This window comes from Apodemus sylvaticus, chromosome 11 (assembly GCF_947179515.1).
Source record: "Apodemus sylvaticus chromosome 11, mApoSyl1.1, whole genome shotgun sequence".
Taxonomy (NCBI): Eukaryota; Metazoa; Chordata; class Mammalia; order Rodentia; family Muridae; genus Apodemus; species Apodemus sylvaticus.
In genome coordinates, this window is record NC_067482.1 from 35720280 (window position 1) to 35734983 (window position 14704).

General features: G+C 38.7%; 1 protein-coding gene across 8 annotated transcripts in view; it reads right to left on the reverse strand.

Annotated features, from left to right (window-relative positions):
- Fip1l1 (factor interacting with PAPOLA and CPSF1) overlaps window positions 1–14704 on the reverse strand; it is a 57978-nt gene that overhangs the window by 25103 nt on the left and 18171 nt on the right. For 4 of the 8 annotated variants that reach the window (XM_052198426.1, XM_052198425.1, XM_052198428.1 and 1 more), the window contains 2 exons: window positions 13621–13730; window positions 5476–5583 (listed from right to left, as the gene is read on the reverse strand). In XM_052198426.1, coding sequence (XP_052054386.1) covers window positions 5476–5583; window positions 13621–13730 — 218 coding nt within the window. The remainder of the gene's footprint in view (window positions 1–5475; window positions 5584–13620; window positions 13731–14704) is intronic. The other 4 variants (XM_052198430.1, XM_052198429.1, XM_052198433.1 and 1 more) reach the window with 1 other exon arrangement.

Consider the following 14704-nt stretch of genomic DNA (forward strand, 5'->3'; position numbering starts at 1 on the left):
TGAATAGACAGATGAGTAACAAATGCCTGCTATATTTTTAGATGCTTAGGAAGTGCTATACCTAGGCTCTCCCCCCAAATTCCTTCAAAGAAATCCATTAAAGCTTAAATAAAAAACAAAACAAGCAAGTATAGATGTTTTGTATACACTAAGATCAAAGCACAGAGTACAGCTAATTGACATAATAATTGTACAGCAAAACTAATTTTCATGCCTGAAACTCCATGAACTATGGACTTCCAACAAGGAAATTAATTCCATGAACTTCCTATCCAACAAGATAATTAATTCATTTTTGAAAACTCTGATACTTTTCTGGAAATAATGCATTAGCAAGTTTGTTTCCAGTAAACATTACTTTATAGCCATAAAAATAAAGAGAGCCCATCACTAAAGTACACAAGGACACCAGAGACGCCATCCGAGTACAAGCCGACATCCTTCATTGTCTTCTATACCAGACTCAACAATCTAGCAAAAAATTCAGATATAAACCAACAATGCCCATGTCTTCTTACTAACTGGCTTTATATATATATATATATATATATATATATACTTTTAATACAATAAAACAATGTTCAAGCCTTTCTAACTGTATGCAGGTCATTCACTTCCTAGTATCCTTCAAAAAGCCAGGAGCAAGAGTGATGCACACAACTTAGATAACTGTTCTGTTTGAGACTTTATTTTCATTCTTATTCAAGTGTGTGCAGGTGCCCATGAAGGACAGACAAGACTGTTGGCTCCCAGGGAGCTGGAGTTACAGGCTGTTGACAGCCACAGAATGTAGGTGCTCGAAATCAAACACCAGTCCTTTGCAAGAGCAGCAAGCTTTCTTAGCCACTGAGCTAGCTTTCCAGTCATAGAATATCCTCGAGTATAACTGGGGAAATACCCCCACTCTGACATGTACAAGAAAAATCCAAATATGGGGAAGCAAAGTCTTCCAATTTGTACTCTATTCCCCAACTATGCAGATCACTGACTGCTTCCTACAAGGCACATACTCCAACACACTGCCAGACAGGATGCTCACTCTCCTCATCATTGACAGGCACCAAACCTCGACATCAGAATCTAGTCTCTATTCCTACTCTGTTCCCCACTGCAGACTTGGATCTCTTTCTCGGTTTTAACGTATTCCCATTAAAAACTCTCAGCCACATTTGTTTGGATCTGCAGTTTAGACTGCAAACTGTCTGACCCAAGAAAGGCACTTACTGAAAAGTAAGCCTCAGTCTAAGACTAACTTCTCTGCAGTACGGAAATGATATCTAATAAACTGTGGCACTGATCACAGCAACTTTCAGTTTTTAAAAGTTCTGGGCCAGGAGGTTTGCAGCTCCTTCAACTTTACCTTAAAGGAGGAGCACAGATTAGTCTTCTCAGCTTTAAGTAGAATATCACAAGAGATGCAAGGTGGCATATCCCATGTTTATACAACTACACAGCTAAGAATCACTCTTCACAACACATCTCAGAGGGAAGTCCAGAACACAGCAGTCACCCCCATTCCTAAGATTCTTTGCCTTGTTTTTTTTTTCAAAAAACAAAAACAAAAAAACAAAACAACAACAACAAAACCCACACCAAATAATTCACTTTTATCAGAATAAAATTGCCATAGTGCTCCTAAGAGGATTAGGACAAATTCAAAGGTGTACCAAAGTAAGCAAGAGTACCTAACAGAAAACACAATGAAATAAGGTAGACTGCCTTTATATCCACATTATGGCGATACATTGAATCCCATTATCCCTGAAATGTGTCCCCACCAAGTACCCACTCCACCATACTAAACCTAGGGCCTTGTGTTCGCTAGGCATACTGCTTGAAAACATTCAGCAGTACTTCACTACAAAAGAGCTGCTGTTACCTCAGATGTCAGCATAGTACAGCTAGACTAACTGGGCTTCCAAACCTCTTCAATAAGGCTGAGCCAGATACTGCCGTTCTCATAATTCTTAACTATACTGCAAAAATCAGAGACAGAAACTAACCACTCTGGATATGAGTTTTCTAGCTTACACAGGCTCTAGTTCATAAAAAGTTTCATCTTGTAAATATTCTACAAATACGAAAACATCTCTGGAATTAAATTAAAATGTTGCAGTTTGATGATTCCAATGTCCCAGAAAGAACTGAAAAGGTTGCTAACAAAGATACAACTGGACTTTCTCACTGGCAACCAGAGGCCAAGGGAGGTTTGCTAATCCCTGTCAGAGTTTATGCCTAAGTTTCCCACTTTTAGCAGGCAAGGCAAAGGCATCCCAAGGGCACAGCTCTTTAGGATGTATGATGCAAATAAAGCATTCGTTTGAAGATTGCTTGTTGGTAATTCTAAAACTTGTATTAACTGAGCATGTTACTTACATTTACTCATAAATTATGTATGACACAACAACTATTATTATCCACAGTTTTACATTCGAGAATACGGAGCAAAATTGTACCCTGTGATTTCTTGTGAGATAGATACTTAATTATTAAAATTTATTAGAAATAAAACATAAAAAATATTTTTGCCTAAGCAACCCAAAACACATATTATATTAAAAATGGAGTTTTATAAAATGATGCTTACTATAAAGGAAAATGTAGTACAATTATTAAAATCAGATAATAAATGACACAAAATCAACAATATTACTTAGAACCACCAAACTGACTGTAACTCAGAAATTACAACCATATGCTTTGAAAGCACCAAAACCAGATGAAATTTACAGTATCTGTACAGCAGACACAGAAGCGGACTTCACAGACCCATTCTCAAACATCCAACGCCCTGTGAGGTACACCAGCGAGTCTGACAGTGGCATGGCTTGACTGAGGAAGAGCAAGTGTCCTTACCTAGCACAGGCAGGGCTTTCTAGGAAGGACCATGAGGTCCCGAACATAAGTAAATATATGTGTACATAGGTAAAATGCAGGCAGGAGATCACTGTGCAAATCAAGTTTATAAATGAGTTATTGCTACAAAGAAAATCCAGAACATTTTTCAAGCTTTATATTTCGGAGGTTTTTTTTTTTTTTTTCCATAACACAGTTTCTAATAAAAATAGAAAAGCAGACATTTCAAAGATTTAGTCTCTTTAAAAAAAGCACTTGAATTTTTCTTATATTAAAAAATTAAATATATTTATTTAATATGTATGAATTTTTTTCTGCATGCTTGCTTGTACACCATGTGCATATCTGAAGTCTATAATGGTCTCGAGAGGGGGTCTGACCCCTGGAGCTAAGGGTAAATAGTTGGGAGCCTCCAAGCGAGTGCTGAGAACTGAGCCTGAACCCTCTGCAAACGAGCTTAGCCACTGAGCCATCTCTTGAACCCCCCAGCTTTTAACATTTTTTCATATTCCCAAATTAAAGACAGACCTAGCTGGTAAAATGTCTCAATCAGGTCATGCAGACATATGGCCGTAACCTCTCCTAAGATACTGTAGCAAAGAATGAACCAACATACAAGATTAACTTAAGTACAGGAATGGGAACAAGGGACATTTTAAATGGTGCGACAGGCATAAACCAAGAGAAGGAATGTAGATGAAGTATTGTGTAGAATGTCTACTGCAAACATAGCTATCATTCAGCTTAGAAACGGAGATACATAAAATCCTTCTGAAAGTGTTTAGTAATCAATCAAAAGGCAGAAAATAAAAATTAAATGAATATTAAACATTATATATAGGTCTCTGAGGCTGTAACCAATACCAGTTCTCAGTATAGCGACATCTGTAGTTCTATTATAAAACTCTATGACAAGCTAGCATTTGATTTGAATCTTTCAGCCAACACAGAATTAAGCCTCTAGGTCAATTTGGATAGCAATGTTCCTGGTCAGGATAAATATAAGTTCAATGATTATTCACTTAGTCAAATTATTTCTTATACAGAAGTACCATTGACACAAGTATTAAAATTCTGAATTGCATGTAATTGCTAATAGGAAAAAATTCATTATGTTTGACTCTACATATCAGATCTAACTTTCTTAAAATATTTTTAAATTTCTCTTGATTCTACATATTAAGTTTTAGTATCATTTAAGTATAACTAAAATCTGCCAATCAAGATTATTAAGATTTTTTTGCATTTTTTAAAAAAAGTTATGCTATATTTTGCTGGTAATGGGCTTTATATATTAATTTAATGTGTATGAATGTTTCGTATGCACGTGTGCACCACATGCATGCCTGGCACCACAAAAGTCAGAAGAGGGCATCGAGTGCCTGACACTGACGGTACAGGTAAAACTGTACTGTATGTGCGCTGGAAATTAAAATCAGATCCTCAACAACGTAACCACTGAGCCATTTCTTCACCTCCTCCCTTGTTTTCTCCAACTCTTAACCTACAAAATCAAAAACTGTTCTGAAAATTTTATCTTATCTCGCATCTTATTAGTTACGAGACTGATGGGATTAAAAAAAAAAGTCAAATTCCTGCCTTTGTTATGAATGGCTACTGTTTACTCTGACATGAACTCTTTTCTAATAGCAAACCTCAAATCAACTAGAAAGTCTTACAATTGACTAAGAGTATATAATTAAAACTACAGGAAGAAAAAACATTTCCAATCAAACTATCTTTTGATAGCATTACCCCCTTTGCTTTTCATAAAATGCTACAATCAAAAGCACTTGCCATAATTTGCATATCTAAAATTTTTCAATTAAATGATTAAAAATGAACCATAAGATGATTTAGACATATGAAGAAAGCATAAAATTCAGTAACAACATAAACCAGGGCTTGCTTGGTTGTAATTCTTTAAAAGCTAAAGGGCATGTTGGAGTTGCCCTGGTCTACACTTCCAAGCCATGCATTAGAATGCAGTCTCTCATTAACTACTGTTGGCAACACATACTACGTGGCTAGCACTGCTCACTGTACCCTCTGGAAATGACATTAGTCCCATTTCATAGGCTCAGGGAAATTATAGTATGTGTCTGTCATTGTACACATTGTGAGTACAAAAATCAAAATGGCGGGATCATGAGCCAACCCATCAGTAAGAGAACCAGTACAAGCTGACAGACCTACTTAGTAAAGGAGCAGGCTTACTTAGACCCTGTAACTGGATAGGATTAGAAAGATTCTGTGGAGTTAAATTTTAAAAGTCTCCAAAACTAGTTTAGAAAAGTTACATTTCATGCATAAGCAGTGAAAATTAGCTGGGAACATCATAAAAGGATGCACAGAAACAAAGAATTAACATGCAACCAAAGGGAGAAAAAATAGGCTTCGAGCAGCCATGAGCTGGTTCATTGTAACCACCACATAGCAAAGGCCAAAGGGATGAGTAAGACACATGCTAGGTCTCAGCAAAATGCCTCAAAGTACACTCTGAAAAAGCACTGGGGGAGTATGGTCTAGTCTCACAACTTGTTATCTTATGATACGCTAAGAGACAAAAATACCAATGATGTAAACATGAGGAGTAGCCAAGGTTTGAAGCAGCCTTACCTTAGGTCGGGTGACTCGGCCCTCCCATATCGGTCCTGCCACTTCCCAACGCTTGAACTGGCTTTTCTGGAGGCAGTACTTGTCTGAGACTGAGAAGAGGTGCTGTTTCTGGTGAGATAAATTTTCTGTGTTTTTTCTTACATACTATTGTCTCTAACCCCCCTTCTGTTCATTTTTCCTTGGCATGCTTTTCTAAAGTGCTTTAACATGTTCCTAGCTGTGAACCTGACTGCTGGAGGCACTTCAATATAGATGTGTTACCAACATCTTAGTAACTCTAGGATATTTGTAGGAATACTTATCAACATAGTATGGAGTCAGGATGAAGAAATGAAAGAAGAGCCAAGGGTATGTCCAACTAAGTATCAAGGAACAGATTTCTGCACCTTCATGAATTAGTAAGAACTTCTGCCATTTCACAAAGTCTCACTCAGAAATGGAACTGCTTTCTCCTACACTTCTCAAAACCATAGAAAAGTATTGTCAGTGCAACTAGTTAACAGGAGGGCTCTTGATATGTTTCTTAAAAAAAAAAAAAAAAGATAAAATTTAATTTCAAAGTAACAGTTTTTTCCAAGTAATTTCCCAAAGCTAGTTTATCTCCAGCAACATGCCCCCGTGGAGTGCTGAGAGGCACAGTGCCATACACCTGCAAGTCTAGCACTCGGAAGACGGAGGCAGGGGGACAGCTGAGTACATACAAAGACCCTGCCACAGGTAAATTTCGCTGTTTGTATTCTTGCCAATCCTGTAAACGATCAGTATTCTCTCAAAGCTACTGAAAGTATACCTGTCTCTAAGTCTACTTCTGGAGACAGATTCACAGGAAACAGGAAGAAGGAATACAGAGAAACTGAAGTGACTGTCACTAGAAGTCTGAGTGATAGCTACACTGGGGAGCGAGCCCTGCCTCTGCTCTGTGTTTGATATTTTACACAGACAAAAAGAAAAACTACTGTTATCAGTTGTCACAGAAAAAGAGAAATGCTCAAAGTGCATAGACCAAAGGAATCAAGCAACATATTAGCCGGCTAATGAAGACACTTCACAGAAAGCAAATGCATAATAGTTTTTGCCTTTCTTCCTTAGTCTAAAACAGAATAGAAAGAACTGCTAACAAATCCTGAACTCTAATTGTATATCTATGTTTTAAAGACTAAGCAGAAATTCCAAATCGATTAAGATTGTACTTGATTATCAATCAAATTAGTATTATTCACTGGAAGCAAGATTCTCATCATGAGAAAAAAAGGAGACACAATATGGACTAGTTCTAAGAAAGAAAGCACTATGTGGTATCAAATTGGCTGTAAAAGAAATGATTTCATAATTAAAATTTTATTTAAAATTATGAACATGATGCATTCAACTGAAATTGCTACCTTTCCCCCTAGCTATATAATCCTGAGAAGGCCCTAGAAATAAATAATGGCATCCCAGTACCATGAGCACAGCTACCAGTCTGATCTCAATTTTAAATCAGTATTTTCTCATAAAAGGAATAAATGTCTTAAGAAGAAACCAAGAAAGTATAACATGAGCTTAGAACTTCTTACTAATGCTAAAAAGTAAAGGTCAACACACACACACACACACACACACACACACACACACACACGCCAAAAATGATTTTGAAGAGATTCCCATTGGCCAAATTTGGAAAATTTAACACATCAAAACAAATTGTAGTATAAAATCACACATAGGATTCATACACCATAAATACAAATGAGTCATACGTAATAAGCTCCCCACACACATTCTTTCACATACAGGAATACGGTTAGTGAGGCATGTTGGCAATACCAGCACTAGAAAGGCTGAGATAGAAGGATTGTGAGTTTAGGGATACTCTAAGCTACATAGCAAAATCCTTCCTCAAAAAATTGAAAAGCAAGCCAGGTGGTGGTGGCACACACCTTTAATCCCAGCAATTGGGAGGCAGAGGCAGATGAATTTCTGAGTTCGAGGCCAGCCTGGTCTACAGAGTAAGTTCCAGGACAGCCAGAGCTACACAGAGAAACCCTGTCTCGGAGGGGAAAAAAAAAGAAAAAAGAAAAAAGAAAAAGAAAAAGAAAAGAAAAAGCTGGAGAGATGGCTCAGTGGTTAAAAATACTGTTGCTCTTTCTGATTACCCAGTTTTGGTTCCTAGCACCCACATGGCTGCTTACTACCGCCTATGACTTCATTCCAAGGGATCTAGCCCCTCTTCCTACTTCCTCTGGAACCACATACACACGTGGTACATGTACACACATGCTGGCAAAACACTCATGAAATAAAAGCCAGTAAGACTGGGTAGATGGCTCAGCAGTTAAGAGCACAGACAGCTCTTGTGGGGGATTTAGGTTCGAGTCTCAGCACCCATACAGCAGCACACAACCTTGTCTGCTCCAGAACATCCAACACTTTCTTCTGGCCTCTGTGAGCATAATGCACACATGTAGTACATAGACTTACATGCACGCAGACACCCATACACATTAAAAATGAAAATCTTAAAGTTATTCACTGATTTACAAACATTATAGTAGCAACTTGGTTATTATAAAAATCACCAGCAGGTGCTAAATTTCTTGGGAGGATTAGGACATTTGTACTAAGTTTCTTTGCAAAATTATTTTTCTAAAAGTAGTACTAGAGACCAGACTCAGGACCTTGTGCATGCTAGGGCAAGCAGTTTTTCTCAACCTGAGCAACATCACCAATGCAAAAGTTACTTATTAAATACAAAGGGGGAGGGGACACAAACCTTGATGCAGAACCAGAAAGGCATCAGCACAAGTAACAAACTAGATTTATCATCATCCTAAAGTGGGGCAGACTAGGATTACTTATCTCGAGGTTGGTGCAATGAAGACTGTGATGGTTCGTATATGATTGGCCCAGGGAGTGACCCTATTAGGAGGCGTGGCCTTGTTGGGTGTGTAACTGTGGGTGTAGGCTTAAGACCCTCACCCTAGCTGCCTGGAAGTCAGTCTTCCACCAGCAGCCTTCAGATGAAGATGCAGAACTCTCAGCTCCTCCTACACTATGCCTGCCTGGGTGCTGCTATGCTTCTGCCTTGATGAGAATGGACTGAACCTCTGAGCCTGTAAGCCAGCCCCAATTAAATGTTGTCTTTTATAGAACTTGTATTGGTCATGGTGTCTGTTCACAGCAGTAAAACCCTAACTAAGACAAAGATCCAGCTTCAATCAAACAGTATTCTCAAAGCACAGCAAGTAATAAGTAGGAACTGGTAAAGTCAGACTAAGGAACTATTGATAAAACAACTAAATCATACCCTTTTAAAATCCAATGTCCAAAAATGCAGCAGAAGGCCCAGAGGCTGCTCTAGTTGATAAACAGCTAAGGGGGGGCTCAAATAAATGCCCAAAGTAAGCCCAAGGTCAAGAAAAAGAAAATTTCAATAAAGGGATAACTGGCAAAACTGATGACCAAGGGCAAATAAAAGTATTGATTCAGTATTAGATTTTCCTGACTTTGGTAACTCTGCCCCATTCACAGTTATGTAATAAAAATCCATCTGTGTTCCTAAGAAATACAAGATGAAGTGTTTAGAGGTTAAGAAAACAATGCATCCAATGGTTACCATCCAAATTAGCATCCAAACAGTTAAGAAACAAACAATACATGAGGACCTAGTGAACTGTATAGATGTTCTCCACACTTTACACCTGTAACTCTTAACTCTGAACACTTGTCAAAACGAAATAGTAAAAAATAAAAACACTAAGAAAGTGGTAAAGTTTTGTGTCCAATCTACTTGCCAGTTTATATTTTATTTGTAAAGCTTTATCAATATGTAAATTCATATCACTCTTCTGGAAATATGTACTTCAAAAGAAATAAATAGTATGAAAACTTATAAAGATGAAGCAAAGCCATCTGATAGATAAACACAGAACCTTCCTTGGGTATGCAAACCTTGGGGCAACACCCTCAGCTTCTATGTCAGTGAGCCAGACCTGCTGCTGTGCCTGGATGTCCCTCTGTTGCCGCAGGCTGACTAAGCCACCTATCCTAGAAAGATCACTGATAACACGGTCTGTGCTGGCTTCCTAGAGAGGCAAGGATTCCTGCCAGGGTGACTCCGGAAGCCCTGTGGTCTGCAATGGAGAGCTCTAGGGCATTGTCTTCTGGAGCTATAGCTGTGCCCTGCATAATAATCCTTGTGTATAAACCAAGGTCTACAACTATGTGGACTGGATTTAGCACACAGTTGCTTCAACCAGAGAGCCCCAATCCCTCTGCAGCCACTATGCTAATAGAGTGAAATTTTCTTAAAAAAAGAAAAAAATGCAAATCTTCTGGGCAATACACAAGTTACAAACTCACCATTTCTACTAACACTGAATATAAGAAGTTCTCTGCCAACACTGATCTATGTATCAGTAAGGCCATCTAAAACTTTAGCAATGGACATCTACTGCTTAGGCCAGAATCACAGATCACTACTGTTAAATATCTGTTTTATGTCCTGACAATACTATCTTCCCTCTAAACTCAAAAAAATTATTTCCAAAGATTTTACCCAATCTCCATATATATAAATGATGATTCCCACACATACTTGTTAGGGAACTATTTGGCAATGAGTATAAAAGCCTAGTTTTGGTTAGCTGAGCCCTGAGTGCACTGTCCTTTATACTGAGGAGCAGAGATGACACTAAGTGTGCTTCCATCAGCTGCAGGGACCATCACTGTATCTTCCGAGGACTGAGTGAGGGCCTGCGCATTTCCCCATCCTTCTTTCACATTTTTTTCTGTCCCTTACCATCTTTTTCACCCCAACTCTCATAACGCATGCCTTCCGTGTCTTCATCTCTCCTTGAATCCAGTCATCACTATTATCAGCCCCGGAGAACACACGCGGTTTTGGGTCCCTTATCCCTTAGTTATCCCACAGTCAACCTGGCACAACGGCCATCACTGTGAAATACAGCCAAAGCTATGCTTCATCAACACATCTCAAGCTGACCTGGCTCGTTTTAAACCACGTCACCAATCTAAGCAACTGGAAACCTAGAGCTTCTTCTCTCTTTAGCCACTGGCCTTTCACTTTACTAACCCATTTCCATTGACAGAGAAAAGCACACTTTCTCCCATTTTGAAGGAAGCCCTTGTGTCCTGTGATCCTGTTCTCATTTCCTGCTAATTTATTCATTTCCCCAGACTATCTCAGCATCTTCTCTTCTCAAACATTAACACCCCCTTGTCCCATCGTCAGTATCTCGTAGTAAATCTGTATTTTGTTTGTAAAAATGTTAGCCATCTCAAGAGACTGTCTCACTGTCCTCATCCGCCCACCTGCCTACATGTGTTTGGCCTAGGTACTTGCTGTGATCTCCTACAAGGTCCCTATTTCTATCTTTACTTACTGTTCTTAGCAAAGAGACTTGATTGAGACTTGAAAATCCAATGTGTCCCACATTCTCTTAGGTTATTGAGTCCTTGCTGCCCATGAAGGCCATACCCTGTTGCCTTTGGCTTCATGAGGAACACTGATTTACAAGTGTCCCTTTCCTTACTTCTTCAATCATTATTATTTCTAGTCAACTCACTCTCAGTATACAAAATATTGCAATTATTAATCTTGAAAACTATGGCCTTACACTCCCCCATTTCTGTCTCTGGCCCCACAGACAAAAGAAATAGTCTTTAAAAATTGTCCCTATTTTTACTTTTCAATTCCTCTCATGCATCTGTTTTGCTTTTGAACAGCTTCTTTCTATGTAGTCCTGGCTGTTTGGGAGCTCATTACATAGACCAGACTAACCTTGAACTCCATCTGCCTCTGCCTCTGCCTCTGCCTCCCAACAGAAATCCACCTGACCCTGCCTTGAGAGTGCTGGAATTATAGGTGGATCTCTTGTTTCTACTGAAGCTATTCAAAAGTCTTTTTAATTTCCCTGAACCTTTTCAATCTCCATGATTTTTGTCAGATGGCCAAAGACCTTCAGACCTGAAAATCTAACAGATATCAGCTTTCATCTTACACCTCCTTATTGGTCCCTTTTAGTGATTTCCGTTCATTTGTTTTAGACGCTCTGTCCTCTTACCACTTCTTGATTACTATTTTTGATGGTTTAATTAAATTTCACAGCTTCCCTTTGAGTACCATTTGAACAGTGATCACTGGCTCAAGTTTCTGTCTCTAGTCTTCTCATTCCAAAGCCACATATCCAACCATCCAATTCCATTTTCATACTTAATAGGTACCTCAACTTTGATCCCCTCAACTGAATGTTTTGTCTTTTCTCTCCAAAAGCCATTCTTCCAGTAATCCTTCTCATCTCTTAAATGACAACAGTCATTACATTTGTATTGAGCAAGACAAAACCCTTGAATTCACTGAGGAAAACTTTTCTCTACAATCTACAACTAATCAACCCTTACACACCATTACAAGCCTTTAAAATACACCCAGTACTAACTATTCTGACTATTCACTCTACCGTTACCTTGGTCTGGGATACCATGATCTCTTGCCTAGGTATTTGTTGCAGTCTCTTAAATCTCATCTCTGTTTCTGTCACTGTTCACACTATAAGCTGTTCTAAGCAAAGCAGCTAAACCGAGACGTGAAAACCTCAGTCAGATCATCATATTGTCTTGCTGAAAATCCTACTGTGGCTCCCCATTCATTTCAAATAGAGGAAAACACAAAGCTTTTCTATCACCACAGATATAATACAATTCAGATGTCTCCCACAAAAGAGGGGGGAAAAAAGGAAAGAATGACCCTATAACTTTTAAACAGCTTCACTCTAACAGTAAATACCTAGAGAACGTTTGCATGTGACAACACTGTTGTACAGCATTTACAGAACTTAATTCATATGACACCTGTAGCTAGAGTATAATAATGTAGTACTATTATTACATTTTGTCAATTAGGAAATCTTCTAACAAAGATTGAGAATCTGCCCAAGGACACGCAACTAGTAAACTGCTGTATTAGAATTTAAACCCCAGAAACCTAAGTCAAGATTTCAACCTCATAGCAAAACTCTAAAGCAGAAGACACAGAAAATTGATGAATCAAAGTTGACCTTTTATAAAAACCCAAATCCAAGAGAATACTATCTATTAAGAGATCAGTACTTAAATGTTTTATGAAATTTCATTTAAATAACATTTAAAAATTTTCCATATCAATCCATAAAAATCTTGGCTCTCTTTTAAATGTTTCCTTTTGGATTAAAGCTTCAAGAATCTTTGTTTTAGCTGGTCATGGGAACACAAACCATTGATCCCAGCACCTAGGAGACAGAGCCAGGCAGATGTCTGAGGCCAGCCCAGTCTATATGACAAGGTCCAGGCCAGCCAAGGCTACACTACTACTGTGTGTACTAGTGCAAACAAGCAAACAAATGACAATTTTAGTTAGTGGGAGCTCTGTGCTTCTCCATTAGGCACTTTCTCCATTAGTATCCTATGAAGTATACTTCTCATAATAGTACCAAAGTAGAACAAATGAAGAGATAACCTGAATATAAATTTCAGCAAGTAGCAAAAGATAAATAGGCTGGTAGAGACTCTGTAATGGCTGAGCTGACTTATCTCAGGCCCAGCCCTGTTACCTCCATCTAAACCAAGACTATGCTGCCGGCAACCTCAGCCTCTCCTGGGCTTCACTTACTCTTTGGTTTCTGAGTCATGTTTCCATTGTCAAGAACAAACAATTGTCACATCTGAGTGAAAAGAACTTTTTTTTTTCCTGCACAATTATTCCTATCTAGTATTTTATAAACACAAAACTGGGTGTTATGTGAAAGCAAAGAAAGCCATGAGACTTTATGGATGAAATTTTATCACTTCTTTTACAAAAATACCTTTAAGCCCATAGATCTGGACCTAGAGGTCCCAGGCTCTTCATGTCAGGCTCCTATCCAGTGAGCAGCATGGCCATCCCCGTGTGGGGCTGACTACTGGAACTATACACCACGCTGCACTTCTCAGACTCATGGGGGTTGTTTGTTCAAGGTGGAATAAGCATCCTGAAGAGTTTTTTTAATAATGACTTCAAACTAAAAGCAGACTGTTGTAGTTTGTATATGGGAGCCTTCATATTTAGCATAGCATTACAGCAGATACAGCACCAAGATCCCAATGCTGGGACGAGACTGTCTAACTAACCTGCTTGGTGGTAGGCCAGTCTTGAACAATGATGGCGGAGAAGTAAACTCAGCTTTTGTAGATGGAAGTGCTGCTTCTTTCTCTGAATTTCCAGTTCTCCCTTGCTGTACCTTCAAAAAGAAAGCTGGGGTTACTATTCTGCTTAATTAACAGACTACTAAGCACACGGCACTTTTAGGCCTATAACATCTGTTCTGAAGTTAAATATGAAGAATCACCAAGCCTAGATATTTATTAAAAGGGACCTACGTGAGTTTAGCATTAGGGGAAAGGCATCAAAAATGGATTTGAGGATCAGAACGTTCCATTTACTAAATATTCAGTTTGTCACTTAGAAGCCCCAATTGACTGTAACTCCTGGGGATCTATAAACTGCTCCCGAGTAAAGTAAACGGACACACATGGTTATGATCCACAGCTCTGTGTTCAAGGAAGCCTTGAAGACCTTCCCCTTCTGTACTCTCAATCTTTACCTGACATTCTGACCATTTTCTATTTCAGGTGGTGATTTGCTATAATACCAATATAAAGAATCTCTGCTCCTAGAAATTGAACTAGTGCCCAACTAAACACTTCATACCTACTGAGGAACATTTATGGTCATAAAAGGTACTTTGCCTACTACCAGAGGAGAAAAGCAAATCAATATTACCCAGTTACAAGCCTTATAATGTCCAATAGCCACCCACCCACAAGATACACTGGTGTATCAGTGGCGTAAATGTTATGGGAGTAACCAACTCCTTATTATTCTTAAGGCCTACTCCATGAGATGAAGCCTATACCCGGCAGCATTAAAGGTGTCAAGGACCTAGAACTAGCTGGACCATGAGTTCTAGGGGAAACTTATTACTGTCTATGTTGGTAAAGGAACATAGCAATAAAATCACTCCAACAACATATTGCTGCTAGATTCATAGTTCAGAGTATTACTCAATGCTTATCAGAGAAGCTTACTGCAGTAGATGGTAATCAACAGAGACCTACGAATGAATAATGTGTAGAGAGTAAGAGACTTTGGAGCATTCAGCCTTAAATAGGATGTCTTTATCACCACCCCCACCACCCCCAAGGCTCAGGAACC